Genomic DNA, 17,603 nt, shown 5'->3' on the forward strand with positions numbered 1-17,603 from the left:
ACATCACACAACCAGACATCTTATGTTCTCTATTTTTCCTCAGCTCTCGTCCCCTCCCTCTATCCCGCCTCTCTCTCTCTCTCTCTCTCTCTCTCTCTCTCTCTCTCTCTCTCTCTCTCGCTCTTTCTCTCTTTCAGAAGTGGGTCACAGAGTGGTCCCACTGGACCTGGGGAGTAGTGCATGCTGGGTAGAAGGGGGTTGCATACTGATGTGACGAGTCCTTTCTGAATCATTTGACTGCAGCACAATGTAACAGTGTTGTTGTGTGCTGTCAGCCCCCCCCCCCCCCCCCCCCCCCCCCCCCCTAATTCCCCCAAAAAGTATCATCGCGTCTATACCTTTTCTTCTCTGTCTGCGTGTACCTGCATCTGACTACGTGTGTGCATGTGAGAGGAGATGGAGAAAGACACAAAAGAGGGGGAGAGAATGGGGGGAGACAGATTGACCCTCCCCCCCTCTACTTTCTTGAGTCCCTCAGGACGGGAGGCTTGGAGAGCCAGATCAGATTTCTGATCTCGACCGTTTCCTCCAGCATATGAAAACAAGTGGTCTAAATTGCCTTGTGTGATAACCAGGAAGTGGCTACACTTTGCCACTGGCCATTTCTCTAAACTCTACGTGTATCCCTAAATGGCTAAATGATGCTATTGTTGATTGTAAATGCAAGCGAAGGCCTGTGAGATCTACGCTTGCTTTGGTATATTTGACTCTGTGTGTGTGTGTGTGTGTGTGTGTGTGTGTGTGTGTGTGCATGAATGCGTGTCTGTATTTTATGTGTAATCCGAGTCTGTCCCCTTCTGCACATAGCTCACTGTCAGGACACAGAAAACTGCATGTATTACACAGACTAAGGAGGATGGGTTTGAGTAATGAGCTTTTCCTTGTCCTAATTAGCTGAACATGAGAGGGATGCACACTCATACACACACATACACACACACATACACACACACGCACACACACACACACACACACACACACATATCCCTACCAACAGAAATAGGCCAGGGCCCATCTCCCCAACCCACTTTGAGGAAAATTATAAGAATTCTATTGTAATTTAGCTGTGCTCCTCGTGTCTTTGCCCCCTCTTTACACCAACAGATACGCGAGAGTGAGAGAAATGTGAGAGTAACGTTTTGTCTTACCTGCACATGATCTCATGGGTCAGCAGGACCCGACACATCTCTGGGTTTTTATCCTGGCCCTCATAGATAATTGCCTGAAGGAAGGAGAGAAAATTCAAATAACAGTGATTTAGATTTTATTTATGCGTGGAATGCTGAAAGGAAAAAAAAAATAAGTGAGCCGTGATGCGGGGGCAAATAAAAAAACAGAAAAGTGTGTGTCTTTCATCTGGGAGTAGTGCTGTCTATCCGGCAAATGTGTGTGTCGTGGGAATCCGGTCCTCCTGAACAGGAACGCTCTGTTCTGACAGAGACAGTAAGAGAAAAAAGTGTGTGTGTGTGTGTGTGTGTGTGTGTGTGTGTGTGTGTGTGTGTGCCAGTGCATGTGTGTACTTCTGCGTGTGCATATGTGTTTGTGCGTGCACGTATGTTTATATGCTGTGTACAGTGAGCAGTTGGGCTGCCAGACTGGAGTATAGTGCACCATCTGGTCCATGCAGCACAGCGTCCAAAAATCTAGTCTGGTTACCCCTCCAACCCCACTCAACATGCTCTCCAGGGCTGTGATCACCGTGCGCACACACATGCACACACACACACACACACACACACACACACACACACACACACCAATAAACACGCCAACACAAACGCACTCACACAAACAACATCCCCTCCTACTCCTTTCATTCTAAGGCAAACTCTCTTCAAGCCTAATGGCACTAGAGGCAGAATTGGCAAAACAAAAGACCCGATATCAAAACAGCGTTGAAGAGGCTTATTTTCATCGTATCTAAGTCGTCCGAACGGAGAATTCCCTCAGTGTACGCCAGCCCACATGTGCTGCTCTGTATTTCTTTGTGTGATTGACTTGGCCATAACACACTCTGGGATAGTTTGTTCTGTTTCACATTGAGGAAATGAGGGTCAAGGTCCTCAAAGAGTGAACTGGCATGCATCACTGTCTCTCTCAAACACTAACACTAACACACAAGCGCTTCTGCACCTCACTGAGATATCCACACAGTCACAGAGCCACGCACACACACATATACTGCCTGACGCTTGTAAACACACACACACACACACACACACCATTCACACTGACTGGTTGCTGTGCAGAGGTAGAGTATGAGGACACATGTCCTCTACTTTTCTGGGCCTCTGTAAATGTATTCCACAGGTAAGACAGGTCGTTTATCAAGCTGGCTGTGCTGTGCTGAAGTTGAGGGTCTCAGACACAGGCATGTGGTGGGGACCAGGGAAGGGGGGGGGGGGGCAACATTCAAACCAACACAACCAACAAACACCCCGATGCACGGTTTCATTCTTTGAACCCGTAGTTTAGTGCAAACCTCTTACCTGTTTAGTCATAGAGTCAATGAGACGAACGTACAAGTCCTGCTCGGTCCTGATTCCTGCAGAGAGACAGAGAAATGGGTCAAATGTAACGCTATTAACAATGTATCACAAGTTTGATATATTCTGACTTCCCCTCTGAGGCACTTTATGTGGACTAAGTGAGTCTAAACTGATACTAATGACTTTCAGTATTTGCTGCTGTCAGTTTGCTTGGAACTCAAAAAATGTAATTTACTTTCTTTACCCCTGCTGTTTTTCTCAAAATGTGCAAAGCAGGGAGAACCCCATGGTTTACTGAACTATAATCAATATATTTTGATGATTCAATCAAGGCACCAAGAGTAAAAAAAGAAATGTTAAAAAGGAGTTCAAGAAACATTTTATTATGCTTCCCTGAGTTGTTTACTGCTGACCGGAAAATATCTTTTTACTGTACAAAGCAGCAAGCACAATAATAATATTTATAATTATAATTATTATTAAATAGAAATGTAGTAATAATAAAAGTAATGTGTAGATAACTACTTTAAAAGCATTTACTAAACAGATAACACAGTAGATTCCCTGAAATAATAAAATAATACATATAACAAAACAGGATGTGACCTCTTTAAACATTTGTTTCCCGAATTTCCTGACGTTGGTTTGGCGTATTAGTCATTGTTTTTTTAATTTTTATTGCTTCATAAAAAATGATGGCTAAACTCACCGTTACTGTAGAGGAGCTGAAGTCTATAATGGATCCCATTGTTGGTCTTTTCCCCCGTCGTTTCCTATGAAAATTAAACCAAACAGAGCCGGTCAGAGCAAGAAGCCCACCTCCTCCTGGGACTTCTACTGCGCGTCCACGGCTTGATATTTTTAGACTGTGATCACATTTAAATCACTTCGTTATATCAAAAAGAAAGAAAACAAGGTTCTGTTTGTAACTTCAACAACTTTTCTTTATTTTATTTTTGACAATATAATATAATCTGATATTTTAGAGAAGAGAAAAACGTTCTCGACCAATAGGCCTGTTTACAACTTTATTGACCCACATTGGAAACGGAAATTGTCGCTACAGACGATTAACAAATGTAATAATACAAAAAAATAGATATTTATTAATTACATATTCATCAAATCACATAGTGTATACTATAATATTAAAATGTGTTATTGCTGACCAACAGTAGAAGGACGTTCGGATTTAATAAATAATAAACAAGTCGATACTAAAGACTGATGAATAAAACACGCATTTAAAGTAAAACACTCACTTTAAACGCCACTTTCAAACAGATCGATATTACACTTGATCGACGCATCAAACACTAATATTGATGTTGGTTTAGATAATTAAATATCGTGTCTGACAACACCTGCAGGAATAAGGCAACCCGCTGTGCTGAACTGTCATAAAAATATCATTCAGTGTCATTAGTGGCAACTGGGTGCAAAAGCGTTCATGCACTTGATTTACACCTTTAAAGAAATGAGTTTAAAATTGATTTCGAAGGGGGTTTTTCTAAATTATAAAGAGAAGCCAAAATAATCAGAAGTGTGTAAATCTTTCAGGAAACCACATCTAAAATAGCCTCCGTGTTCCCTGCGGTGTGTGTCTGGCCACTTTGTTAACACACGTCTGGTAATTTATCACTTTGACTAAACAGCCAGTATACTGCGTTAGTCAATGTTCCAATAAAATGCACGCATTAGAAGCTTATTGAACAGATTTTATTATATGCTGTCATGAGTTGAAAATGTGTGTTTTGTGTGCGTGTGTGAAATGTGTAAACTCACTTTGTCCTTCTCTACAAAGTCGATGTAGGTGGTTCTCTCTATTTCCACCGGCTGACCCTGTCTGTCGTACAGAGCCAGGACGAAGTGGAAGAAGTTGGACTTGCGAAGGTTGGAGGGCGGCTGTTTCTCGAAGTGTGCCCGAGCAAGACCCACTCCGCTGCGGACACAAGCACAAACCAGCACCATCCACCACGGAGGCAATTTAAAAAATGTAATAAACACAAATGCAACATAAGAGACATCTGCTTTTACACAATCTACGGTCGTTTATGTTTTAGTCACTGTCCGATGATAAAATCCCTACACATCATTTAATTAAAACCGATTTCAAATGCGCAAAAATGCCTTTTATAGTTTAATTTACAATAATGAAACAAATAAGTTGAAATATTAAACTATAGGCCCAAAAGGTGAATTGTACTAATTTACATTACAAACATAATTTGGAAAGTAAATTGCTTTCATGGCTGTTGTCGATAAAAGTTAGATATTATATTTTTACCATGACCAACTTGATTTATTACAGGCCTAAATATTTTCATTTTATTGTTTTAAGGAAAAAATAGCCCTCCTAAATTCAAGCTGGACAAAAATATCAAAATATGCACGAAGTAAGCTACTCTACTTTATCACAACCAAAGAAGAGAAACAACCACCGCAGTTAGGTGAAACACACTCCTACAGCAGACTTTTCACTCAGTAAAGTGAATCTAAGCCTTCTTTTAAACCCCGCAAGCCTTAAAGTGCTTGGAGCTAACTGTGCTTTCCGTCCACAAATATGCTAAACCACTCCGAGCCACATGCAGCGTTATATCATGTTGGACTGGCAGCTAAAAACTTAAAAAGCCAGCAGGAACGGTGGTTATCCAACTATACGTCCTCTGGGAACGTATGCTGCCCCAAGTGATACAGGCGCTCCGTCTTTACCGCCGCGGCTCTGAACGCGCTCTCTCCCCCACCCCGCCCGGTCTCCACGCCCCGGAGCAGCGCAGCGCCAAGGCCGCCTCGGGCTCACCTCTGGGCGGCTGTGTTGGAGTCCAGCACTCCGGCGCCCTGCATCCATGTCCGAACTGCGTTCATCCCGGCCACCATGGGCTCTTCTTTCATACTACTCCCACTCCTCTGGATGCTCTCGTGGATGCCAAACATCAAAACGCACCTTCACGCTGTCGCTGTCTCTCTCACTCCTCTCTCTCTCTCTATCCTCCTCTCCTGGGCTCCCTCCTTTTTTTCCCGTGCCTCCCCTCCTCTTGCGTCTGTTTGATCGCGCTGTCAGAGGAGCAAAGTGGCGTGGTCTGTTTCACTTGGCGTTTAGTTGCGCGTGTTTCTCAAAGTAAACAAAAGATGCGACATGTGGAAGGAAAAAGGGGAGCTGTCGGCATCCAGGGTTAGCTGCAACTCATGTCAGCGACTCCACGAGAGAGAAAAAAAGAGAGAGGGGGAAGCAGCAGCTGTGAAGATGAACAACGCTGAGAACGATGAAAGGGGAAGCGCAGGATGAGAGGCTGCACGGAGTTGGCGACAGTCCCCCGGATCAAGGTGCAGCTGACAAAAACACAAGCAAAATGTCACTTTCTGCAACAAACAGTCCGCGGTGGGAAAGAAAAACCAAGGAGATGAAACACGCTTCACACTCCTTCGCTCCGTGTCTGTATTTGCAGAGTCTTCTCCTCCGTTCAGATGAATGAAACGGAAGATTACGCGCAATTAAAGAGGCTGTCCTGGGCAAACTGCGGCTCCGCTCCTCGTCAGCTCCTGCTCGGGTGACTTGCGCTCTATTCTTCCCTGAGGAATCACTTTGGACCATCTCTGGGATGCCAAACAGGAGAGAGAACTAGTAGGTGAGGGAGGCGGGGTTTACAAGGCGAGTAGGAACGCCCCCCAGTTAATAACGCGGACCATCAGCTGTCCACCAACCCGACCAGCACGCTGTCCGCCTGCCTGCTGTCCCCGCCTCGTCCCACGCAGCGTCCCGCCCCAGCCACTTAGACAGAAGCTGCGCACGATGTGTGTGCGCGTGTGTATGTGCGTGTGTGTGTGTGTGTGTGTGTGTGAGCGCGCTCATGTGTGCCAGTGCGTGCGTGCGCTCTGTTTAGAGTTGACAATTAATGAATGCGCGACTATCAAACATCAGCTCAGGGGAGGACATTAGTTTTAATCCGTGCAGTTTGCACACTGAGGCTAAAGGGCAGAGTGAAGAGCAGACCCGCGGTGGCTGGAACATCCATCGTGCGTTCGCTACGTTGTCACTTGAGCCGCAGCTATGGAAATGTGCCCGCATCTGTCTGCAAAACAAGACGAAACAGAAGCCGATCCGATGTTTTACACGAGCACCAGAATACAGCGGAGTTTCGACTCGTTACTATGTGTCAAAAAACGTGCGAGAGCCCAAATGAGATGACACAATGTGAGGAGTGTACTTCCACCGCCTGTGCGCAGTTAATTGCGCTTACTTCTGTCAAATGAATTCAACATTCACAAATGAACATCCGTATTTCAATTTACCAGTGTGCAAGAGTGTTTCCTTTGAAAATAATACAAAAATCACTTAATTTGAACATTTTTTTTAATTTAAATGTAGTTTTTTTTTTTCCTCATAAGAATTGAGTCAACCGCGTCGAGCGGTCCAAGTGCTCATTCAGAGTATCAACTCTGGCAGATTATGAGCTTAAGAAAGTTTCAGCTCACAAAAAGCTTGGCAGCCGCTGCGCACATTTCTTTTTTTTCTGTTACAGCCCGATGGTTTGAAATTAGCTTTGATTAGATGCATTACATAGTCTTGCGGGACTAAGTGCCGAATCCAACATAAATATGAGGATTACAGCTAAACTGCACAGTGTCCCGCTGTCCAAAAAATACAACCACTCAAAAATAACTGCCCAGAAACAAAATAAACAAAAACAAAATGTGTGAAATAAATAAATAAATAAATAAAAAGCACGATTGCTCGCAGAACCATGAAACTGCAAGGTGGGCTCACGTGCATGAAAAAGTGCGCTCCAGCTCGCAGAGAGTGAGCACGTTAGCTCTCCTTGTGCTCCCCATCAGTCCTGGTTTCCCCCATCATTACAGAGTCATTTCCAAATTGTCAAATTGAATTGTCTGAGGGCCATCTGTTCAATAAGTACTGTTTGGTTCATTATAATGAAATGGAAAGAATGAGAGAGTCAGTTCGTCTGTTTGTTTTATCAGAGAGGGAGGGGGGCATCTTTGAAAATTACGATTTTATCAGGGATTGCTGAAATGAATCGGTTTGACACGTTTAAATTGTTGGCATCACAGTTTTGTAAAGCTGCACGATTAAGAGCCTCAGTAAAAAAAAAAGTCATATAACAAAATGTGTACAGTTTTGTGTAATATAAATATATTTATGTAATTCTAATAACCAACTAATAATCTAATGACACTACATTTCAGTTATATCTCCTCATCCCGCGTGCAGCCAGCAGAGCCAGACATAAGAGTCTCAGCAGTCTGATACTGTATATGCCATAAACGGTCAAGGTTGGAAACCACACCCCCGCAATCATCTCATCATTGTCTCTAGATGTTTATTTATGTCTCCTGCTGTGGGGGGAGAAATGTGACCGCCCCACCACGTGAGTACACCATATAATAAATAGTGACAAATAAAAGCAACGTGAGATAAAATGTCTCTCACACTCACGCTGCCTCACTTTTACGCGCACACACACACACACACACACACACACACACACACACACACACACACACACACACACACACACACACACACACACACGGACACACGCTCAGAGCTATCCTTCAGCACATTTGTTTGATTGTGGCCGGCTCTCTCGCCATGATCCTGTCTGCCTTGGTCGGCATGCGGGCAGCGCGAACACTCGAGGCCCCTGGGGTGGCATATATTTATATCCCCGAGCACCAACGCACACTGTTAGCCCAAATCACCGTCTCAGTATCCAAAAACAGAGATGTCAGTTGGGGCCCGATGATCCAGCCATGTTAATACCGCGATCTACTAACTCCGTGGCACCCAGACATTAAAGGTTTGCAACATATCTCCGGCCATTACGCGCAGGCAGGAATGCGCACACCATGTAAACGATGTAAAGGTGTGTGTGTGTATGAATTCGACTCAAGTGTGCACATATGGGAAGTCTATTTAAAAAAATAAAAAAACTGCGCGATAACTCTAATAGACATTTTGAAGTAAGTGATCAGAAAGGAGTTGTATAGGCGCTCTTGTACAACCACCAGATGTTCTCGTAAATCAAAAGGTTGGGCTGATGATAATAATGGCCTGATTGAATTGAAGACTCATAAAAATGACTAGTTGTAAAAAAATCTGGCATATGCTTACGACAATGGGCCTTATGTCTACCAATATGCTCTCTAGTCGACATAAAAGAAGACAGAGGTGTTTACCATTTAAACATGGAGACAAGAGACAAGCAGAATGCAATTTCCTTGATACCTTAGTAAAAAAAAAAACAATGTTATCATGAGCGTGCATACTTTAAACCTAAGACATGCGAGGAGATATTCCATCGCTACTAAACTGAATGAAAAATGCAGATTTAAAGATGAAATCATGGGCAAACAGTGAGAAGTAGTTTGCACTTATAACACATCGTGATAAAACATTGTTCAAATAACATTTTCTGTGCAACACATCTGTGATACTTCCCGATTATGACCTTTCCCATTTCTACTTCAGGGGACTCAAAGACCTGTGGAGCTGAAAACCTATAGTCGCAGTAGTTGGTGCAATGTTGCCATCTAGTGGCTAAAAAAAGACATTGAACGATTACGTTTACAATGTTTTGCTTCCACCTTAAATCAATTGTATTCTCAAACGTAGCACTTGCATAGTAAGTGGAATGCAGATAAATGCCATCTGTCCAAGTTGCTGTTTCTCTGCGCCCATTAATTAACATGGTCAACAAATGTGGGCATGGTGGACTCATGGGAACAAGTTGGGAATGTAATTAATCATGTGGGTGATATCATATGATAAACTGTTATAATAAAGCACGTGGATTCAGTCTAAATAGGGATTGTCTTAAAGGGGATTTACCAGATCCTTTCAAATTTTCCTGATTTCTTTGTTCTTGTTCTGAATGAATACATTCATTGTTTGGAGGTTTAAGTTAATGAAAGGTATGACTTTACAGTTTTTGTGGGGAAAAGTTATCATAACAGAAGGCAGAGGGTAACTTCTCCATTTGCAGTTCAGCTAGTTTGATTTCAAAATGACTACAATATGTGTTTTTTTTTACCATACTGTATGTACTTTAATTATAACAAATGATATTATTTTTAATGAAACATGAATACAATTTCATACATTCTAAGATTTAAACTGGGGCTTTACTTCCCGAACCTCTTTAGCTTGTGACCCCTTAAAACCCAGCAGTGCCTTCCTCGCCACTTACATATTTGAGTTGAGACCAATTCAGCCAAATTAGTTGTTTGCAGATTTTTGTTTGTCGTTTTATTGTATTAAATTCTGAGAGACAGAATATATCCAGTATAAAATTGAGTAATAAAAGCTCAGATTAAAGGAAAGTCTGAAAAATGATCATATGTTTGTGTAGCAGTAGTATGTTGTTCTGCAATCATCGATCAGCTTTCAGGAAATACATGTATTGCAGTCTGCTAACCTTTTTCATGTACAAGACCTAACTCCCTTTTTCTTGGATCAAATATGTTCACATTTCTCACATAAAAACAAGTTGTGGTCTTGTTCTCCACAACATATCATGAAGCTGTGATTTGTTGAACACTTTTCATGCACTAAATTGGAGTTTGCCCTTTTTCTCTAGTTTCATGTTTACTAGACTTGAAAGAGCAAAAATGATTCGGCCACAAAAAAGCGGCACCATCATGACTGGGAATCCGTCAAACATGCTGTGGACGGATAGATGCGTCATTTGTACCCTTCATTCAGTTTGTTCCAGTGAATTCCTGTGAGACATGCTGCACACACATACTTCCACAGAGAGACTGGAGCCTAGCTCAGGGCTGACTCATCAGTACTCCTAATGTACACATAATTATCTTCATATCTGTTTCTTCTGTCTCAGTTTCAGCTGTCAATGGTGAGCTTCGTCTCAAGACAGTCTGTGCTCACTATTTTCTGACAATTTATTGACGAAACGTGTAATTGTGTTGAGTCGAATTAATTGAGATAACAATTATTATATTAATCTATATTGGAAATAATGATTTGCTGCAGCCCTGTCAGAACTCAACACTGATCACCTCTGCAATCTGTTATTTGAATACAGAGATTTATGGACGTTATACTGATACAGAAGAGGATCTTTCACCAGTAGAAACGTTTACCAAAAATGAGTCAAGTGCTTCCTGAACACAACTAAAAGTTTGAAAGGTCAGGGGTGTCGGGATAAAAATGTGCAGCATGTTGGCCCCGAAAGCACTTACATCACTTTACCGCTTCTGCTTTTTATGACGGGGAAGTGAAAAGATGGTTCACCGTGCACCTCCTGACCAGACTGAGGGACCAATACTGGGAAGAGTGGCCTACTATTCTTTAGGTGTGATGTTGTTGGTTCGGGCTTTTCTTACATGTGACGTGGAATTTTGGTAATAAATAAATCTGTGTATCCATTTCTTTAATAATTCTCTGGAATTTTGGGTAGTTTGGATCTGCTTTTTTTTTATATCTGAAGGGTGATTAGTAGAATAATAGTGCATTAACGAATACTTTCATTCCAAAGCACTTAATCTGTTTTCTTTGATCAGCAGAGTAAAAAGACACATCTTTCTAAAGTGGGATTTAAGATGTAAATACATTATAACATCTGTAATTTGGCTATCCGTTATTAGAGATACACGACTACAAACTTGCATCGCAAATGCAAGAGAGGAAATACAACATGAGCTTTCAGCAAAAGTTTCTCATCTTCTATGTGCCCTGTACACTTACTATACTGACTCATTGGACTCTGTGACTATTACAGAGATTTGAGGAAGAAAAAAAACAGCTTTCCGTTTCAATTTTGAATACAATACTGATCTGATACTTCCATGTGTGGTAACCATTTTTTGTTCTGCCTGGCAAAGATGAATACAAAAAAGGAAGATAAATATGCAGAAAAGAGAAAATACAGGTGGAGGGCGGGGTCCCCACCACTATGGGTCATACGTGATGAAAGAGAGGGATTCTTTTTGGATCAGAGTATACATTGTTTTCCTGGAAATGGTTGTATATAATACCTTTAAGTAAAAGTATATACAATGTGTGATTACATTCTGCACTGTCAGGGTTCCACAAATGAGTCCCTCAGTCACCGGTTGATGGACGATGACACAACAACAAAATACTATTTTGCAATTACAAAAAAAAAATGCTGATTTAACGACATCGTTGCTGTTTTTCTTGTAAAATACTACTTTCTCCAAATATAAAAACGAGAATATTTCAATAATTATTTGGTTGAACTGCTCACAATTTATGTCCACAGGCCTTAACCTATGATGAGGAGTCACATGCTGACAATGCTTTCCTTTAACGGCCACAAGCCAAAAAAGGTTGGGAACCACTGCATGAGACAAACCCAGTACTCACTGTGATTCCAGTTACTGCTAGTGATAAATACGACTGTCACAAGCACTGGACTAATATATTTATATACACCAACATGCTGTTAGTGAACTAGTTAAACCTCAACCACTGTTATTGTAAGGCTGAGTAACGCAGACACTTCCTCTGCTGTCAGAGGGAAGAAGTTACTGGCACTGAAGATGGATCAGTGACTGATGCCGTTACCTAACAGCAGGAACATGAGCCTCTTTTGTGATTTAGAGGTCAATACCTTCCTGTTGACATTTAACTATCAATATAGTGTATGTGAGAGTCCCCTCATAGGGATGTTTGAAACAAAGCACATTGAGGAACCCTGTCTGAGAGCTCAGTTTTCATATTACTGTGCGTAGATCAGGGACTCTAAATAGGCTATTTCATTCCCTCATCTGCATTTGACTTCCTACTTTTCTAATGTGTTTTATGAGGCAAAGCAGATGCAGGATGATGAAGTCCCACAGTTGTGATTCGGTGGTGTACGTCTGACGAATCCATAGCCGTACTCAGGAGAAGGACCGAGAGAGCAAGAGAGAGAGAGAGAGATGGCAGGAGAACACGACACAAAAACAACATGTGTGTCTTGGCATGCTACAGAGGAAATACCACTCGTGCCATATCTCCTTTGAGACAACAGACACGGTTCAAAGCTGAACGGCAGCTTTTGTGATGTGTTGCAGTGTGAGGGGGAGAGTTTCCACCAAAAGCCACACTCTCACCTAACTGGGAAAAGCCAAAGGACTCTGACAACATTTAAACCTTTTGTTTATTGGTCATTTAGAAACAACTATTGAGGTTTCTGTTCTCTACTAGGTACGGGGTTGAGAGTGTATAAAGGCCTTGTTAAAGGTAATACGAGAATGTGGTACAAAAGAAAACTTTGTACGATGTTTCCATAAATACTTTGCCAATGCCATCATTCAAAACTAAACATCCGTTTATTCTGGCTTGGATTAGGATGAAGCTTCTGCTTGTAACTGTGAAACAAAGGGAAATCCAATATTCAGCAAAAGGACATGTGAGGTAGTAATGTTTTGTATTAGGCAAGAAACGAAAAAGCTTGTGTTAAATATAATTTTAATTCTTCACTCATGATTAAGAATTGTTACATATTACAAACTGCATGATATAAAAGATGAATATAAAAACATAAATAAACATTTTAAGAGGTTATGCTTCTTTTGTAACATTTGTCTTCTTCTGACGTTTGTTCTTCTTGTGACTCCTCAAACTGTAATGAAAAACAAATAATAAGGAAATTAGTCTGAAATATTTATTATTTTCTAAATATATTCCAAGCAAGCAAGCAAAATGTATGAATTTAGCACTTTTCAAAACAGAAGTTACAAGCTAGTCGACATCATGCGAGTTTCTGAGATCTAGTTTAGTGTGATGCCGTCAACAATGTGACTATGTAAAGCAAATCTATTAATCAGCTCAAAATCGGTCACAATAGAAGTAAAAATGTAATAAACAGAAAAGATTTTCTCCCATTTTGATACATCAAAACTCACAACAGAAAGCCGTGAAAATGTCTTTTTTGTAGAAAACTGACAAGCCACATAAAAACAACCTGGCCGAGAGCTAAAGCTACCAACAAAGTATACACAGTTTGGTTTGCAGGGCAGGAGGAGTCAGGTGACCTCGAGGATAACTGGTCCCACTTCACACCACTGGGAGGCACTGACCTGACATGGCTCCAGTCGCTCCACTGTGAGTTACACAGAACATCCTTAGCCCGGATGCAGACGGCCTTAACCCTGCGCTTCACCTCGAACTGACACGTAGAGTGGACCGTCGAGGTCTGAGGAATAACAATAAATTACCTCGCATCATTTTCTTTATGTGCAGTAACTTTATGGTTTGTCATTTGACACAAAGGTGACATTTCTATATTATTCTCCCTCCACTTTCACAGTTCATTTCAGCAGGTCCCTCTTACCTTCGTGGCTTTTGAGTCAGTGCACTGGTTGTCGCACGTTCTGCATCGCCCCCTAAACTGTGCAATCTGGAAAGTGAGAGGGAAGTAGGAGTAGGGACTGCTCCAGGAGCTCGGGTAACTCCACTCTATCGTCGTGGTGTTGACTTTACTGATCGTCACCATGTCGGGTTTCACTATCGAGGGCGATCAAAAAAGATAAAGAGTGAGATGAAAGCAAAGACGGGAACGGAGAGAAAAGCAAACAACGCTGTATTATGTGACGAAAACAAAAAAAATCCCAGAGATGTCTCACCTATCTCTGACAGGTAAAAGTATTTGGAGTAGTTCTCCACCAGGAAGTGCTCCGTCTTCACGTAGACAGTGACATGGATCTGCTGGCTCTCCTCGGCGTAGGGGCAGTGCTGCTGTTCCAGGCACAAGATCCTGTTTCCGCTGTCGTCCACTGAACAGCCGAAGTTACTCTGACCTGAAGAGCATGTCCAACGCTGACCGCTTTCATCCACAGAACACTGGGAGTCGTTGTCGTCAGAAAGACTGCATAGAATGGCGTAAAAACGGGTCTTTTTATTCAGACGACACACTGATTTTGTAAATGTGGCTTTCAATTTCATGCCAAGAAGCTGTCACAGTTTCTCATAGACAAATAGGTGAAAAAGCTCAATGTATATACTCAGGAGCTTTTACAGCTGTGTTATTGTTTCATGGAATCTGATCCCAAGACATGACCATGGTCTTTAAATGACATATCAAAAGTACTTTGTTATGTATCCTTTCATAAGGAGGTATTTATGGATGCCACTTTGGAGTCTCAGCTCTGACATGAGCCTGAATACTGTGTTATTATTGGACAGCGAAGCAGAAAACATTTCAGCAGTTTGTGAACTTACCGTCGAGCTTTGATAAACGCTACTTTGCTAACGCGTCGGGGGTGCCAGGTCCAAGAGCACTGGAACTCTCCGTTGTAATTTTGAGTGGAGCAATCTAAATAATTTCCTAATAAGAGAAGTAACACAAACATGCATGAAAAGGGGAACACAAAAAAAAGGAAAAAAAAATGGGAATTTACCAGATGAAACACTTTCCCCAAATCAAGCGGCTGTATAACAGCGACAATGTAACATTTCAAATCAGACCGCACCTTGGTCGGCTTTTACAAGAATTCGCCTGCTGTTAGATTCGTCATCTTGGATCAGGACCTCGGTGTGATTGAGGAGAGACCCATCCTTGCCGTGGCAGGTGTAGTTTCCCCCCGCAAAGCTTTCCTCCAGCTCCAGCAGATATGTGTTTCCTCTCTGCGCTTCTTCCACTCCGTTCTTCCTCCAGGAAATGTCCTCATCCTTGTTGTCTCTCCTCTGAAGCTCCTCTGGCTGCTCCAGGCAGCTCAAGGACTGCTGGCCCAAAGAGCCATCCACCACCACAACCAGAACTAACAGAGGACACACAGGAATTTAAACAGGTTAGGGAAGAATGACTCGAGCTCGGAGTGAGATGTGTTTTCATAGCGATCAAGCATACCGTGGGGCGTCATGGTCCACTGGCTGGTCGGATTTTGATGACTGACTTGCAGAAATGCACAAACAAAAATGAAAACAAATAGCTTCATCTGAATAACAAAAGAGAAGACAGAGAGAGAGAGAAGATGAGCTGGTTACAGAAAGAGAGCACAAGGTACAACAACAAAAAAACTAAATCAGTACAGATATGACTCTTGAATATACAAGCCCATATACATTACATCTTGTGTTGATGACAAAAACAGCCATACATTCATGTTGTAAATAATAAATACAAAAATATGGAAATCATCTAAGTAGTACTACATTAATAAAAAAAAACTCACAAAGGCAAAATGAAGACACAATTTAAACTCACTGTCCTATAACAAAGTTACAAAGAGCCACTAGCTATGTTTTCATCCATGTGAAGGATGTCCTTCAAATAACTACATGTACATAAAAGAAAAATAAGTTGTTTTTATGATACTGATAATATATTTCCATCATGTTCTCCTGAAAAACATCCAGATCAAATGCAATCAATAATATTTTGTATGGTTTCTAATCGCATATATAATTTGTACAATGTAGTTATACATTAACAATCTATTCTAAACCGGCGGATACACATGCTCACATACAGTCCTTTCGGGTGGTTTCATGTCTTTTTTTTTTAATAGTTTTTTAAAATAAAGTTAAACAATAGTAACAACAATCAGTCAAAAAGCCATCTTACCTTGGGATTACTCTCTCCGACTCCGGGCGACTTTTAAGTGAGAGCCCTGCTGACATCTGAGAGACGGACTTCCCATCATCGTCTAGAGCAGAGAAAAGTCCAGAGGAACTTCGCTTTCCAGCCAGGCGTTAACGGAGGAATGCAGCCACCGTGCATTCACTTCGCTTCCTCTTTTTTTTACGACCTTTTTATATCACTCAACATTGTTTGAGGGGTATTATTGGGTATTTGTGACTTTACCCTTTTATAGTAACGTTGTTTGTTAGCTGTAGCTTAAGTGTGCAGTGCGTGTTTGTTTGTTTACCTTCAGGCTGGCATGAATTTCATTTTCATTTTAGTCAGGACCTTTTGCTACACTGGCACCTGTGGGCGGGTTGACACATAGTTTAGTGTGAACTTCCCCCATTACGGCATAACGTCACACAACTTAAGAGTGTTACATTTAATTTGTCTTACGACAACGGTAATAACAAAGATACACACTGGCATAGCAAAACTGTCAAACCTCCAACTGTCAACGTTAGCAGTAACGTTACTGCTTAAATTAGGCTAACGTTACTTTTAACGTTAGCAGTAACGTTACTGCTAACGTTAAAAGTAACGTTAGCCTAATTTAATGTTGCTGCAAGTATTGTTACCTGAGATTCATATGAGACTCAATATCACAATTATGATGAGAAAGATACAACTATTAGTACCATGCATATTTAAAGTTGGAATTGGAGGACATTTATTTTAAAGTATGAAAGGGAAAAATACCTACTTTTGTGAAAGTTTGAGCATTATTCCAGGAAATACACTGGACCTTAATTTGCTCGTGCCACCTGCAGCATCAGTAATAAAGACTTCCGGCCCAGATCCTTCAGAATAAAAAGGCATTCAGACGATAACTGGACGTAGAACACTTAAATTCGTCACACAACTTTTAATCACAATACATAATGTAAAATGTAAAATAAAAAAGTTATAGTGACAATATATATTTATATTTATATATATTTATATATTGCTTGGCCTTTATGTTATAATATACCAGTGTTATAATACGATTTGTTTCTTTTTTTCTGTTCTCTTTATACAATAAAGATGCTCTGGTGGTTCTGGGCCTATCTCTCATTAACATAACAACCACACTTGACAACATCATTCACACGAATGTTGTTTTGATTATATCTTCTATTTCCCCATTTGTGTTTTGAGCTGTTTTGAACTATTTACACTAGCTGTTCCTCTATGTCATTGCATCCTTTGTTGATGAACAACAGGCAACAATAGGCCTTTCACACAACTTGAAGAAGAAAGAAATAAGGCTGGAAGATTTGGGAATTTGTCTGCTGTGATAACAGTGTGTGTGTGTGTGTGTGTGTGTGTGTGGGTGTGTGTGTGTGTGTGTGTGTGTGTGTGTGTGTGTGTGTCTCTCTTTTGTTTTTACATACCAATTAATGATGTCAGTGCATTCCCTTTCTGATCTGGAAACGTCAGGGTTTGTTAAGGGAATTATTACAGCCACTTCCGCCATCTGTTTGTCGGACAATGAGGTGAAAGCCCGTCAAAGTAATCAACA

At 41.3% G+C, this 17,603-nt stretch overlaps 2 protein-coding genes across 5 annotated transcripts in view; both read right to left on the reverse strand.

Annotated features, from left to right (window-relative positions):
- The window catches only part of LOC306702271 (transcription factor COE1-like), a gene marked incomplete at its 5' end in the record, with an annotated part of 51,544 nt that extends 46,121 nt beyond the window's left edge, over positions 1-5,423 (reverse strand). For all 4 annotated transcript variants that reach the window (XM_079167846.1, XM_079167847.1, XM_079167845.1 and 1 more), the window contains 5 exons: positions 1,149-1,222; positions 2,490-2,545; positions 3,199-3,262; positions 4,275-4,431; positions 5,290-5,423. In XM_079167846.1, the coding sequence (XP_079023972.1) occupies positions 1,149-1,222; positions 2,490-2,545; positions 3,199-3,262; positions 4,275-4,431; positions 5,290-5,423 (485 nt within the window). The remainder of the gene's footprint in view (positions 1-1,148; positions 1,223-2,489; positions 2,546-3,198; positions 3,263-4,274; positions 4,432-5,289) is intronic.
- Positions 5,424-12,781: 7,358 nt separating this feature from the next.
- Positions 12,782-16,445, reverse strand: il12ba (interleukin 12Ba; the record flags this gene model as incomplete). The annotated part of the gene is made up of 8 exons (XM_079168209.1): positions 12,782-12,842; positions 13,554-13,669; positions 13,808-13,980; positions 14,100-14,341; positions 14,695-14,800; positions 14,946-15,233; positions 15,323-15,410; positions 16,395-16,445. The coding sequence occupies 8 exons, from the start codon at positions 16,443-16,445 to the stop codon at positions 12,782-12,784; spliced, it is 1,125 nt and encodes a 374-aa protein (XP_079024335.1).
- Between the last annotated feature and the right edge of the window lie 1,158 nt (positions 16,446-17,603).

The sequence above is a fragment of the Pholis gunnellus genome (assembly GCF_910591455.1).
Source record: "Pholis gunnellus genome assembly, chromosome: 10".
NCBI lineage: Eukaryota > Metazoa > Chordata > Actinopteri > Perciformes > Pholidae > Pholis > Pholis gunnellus.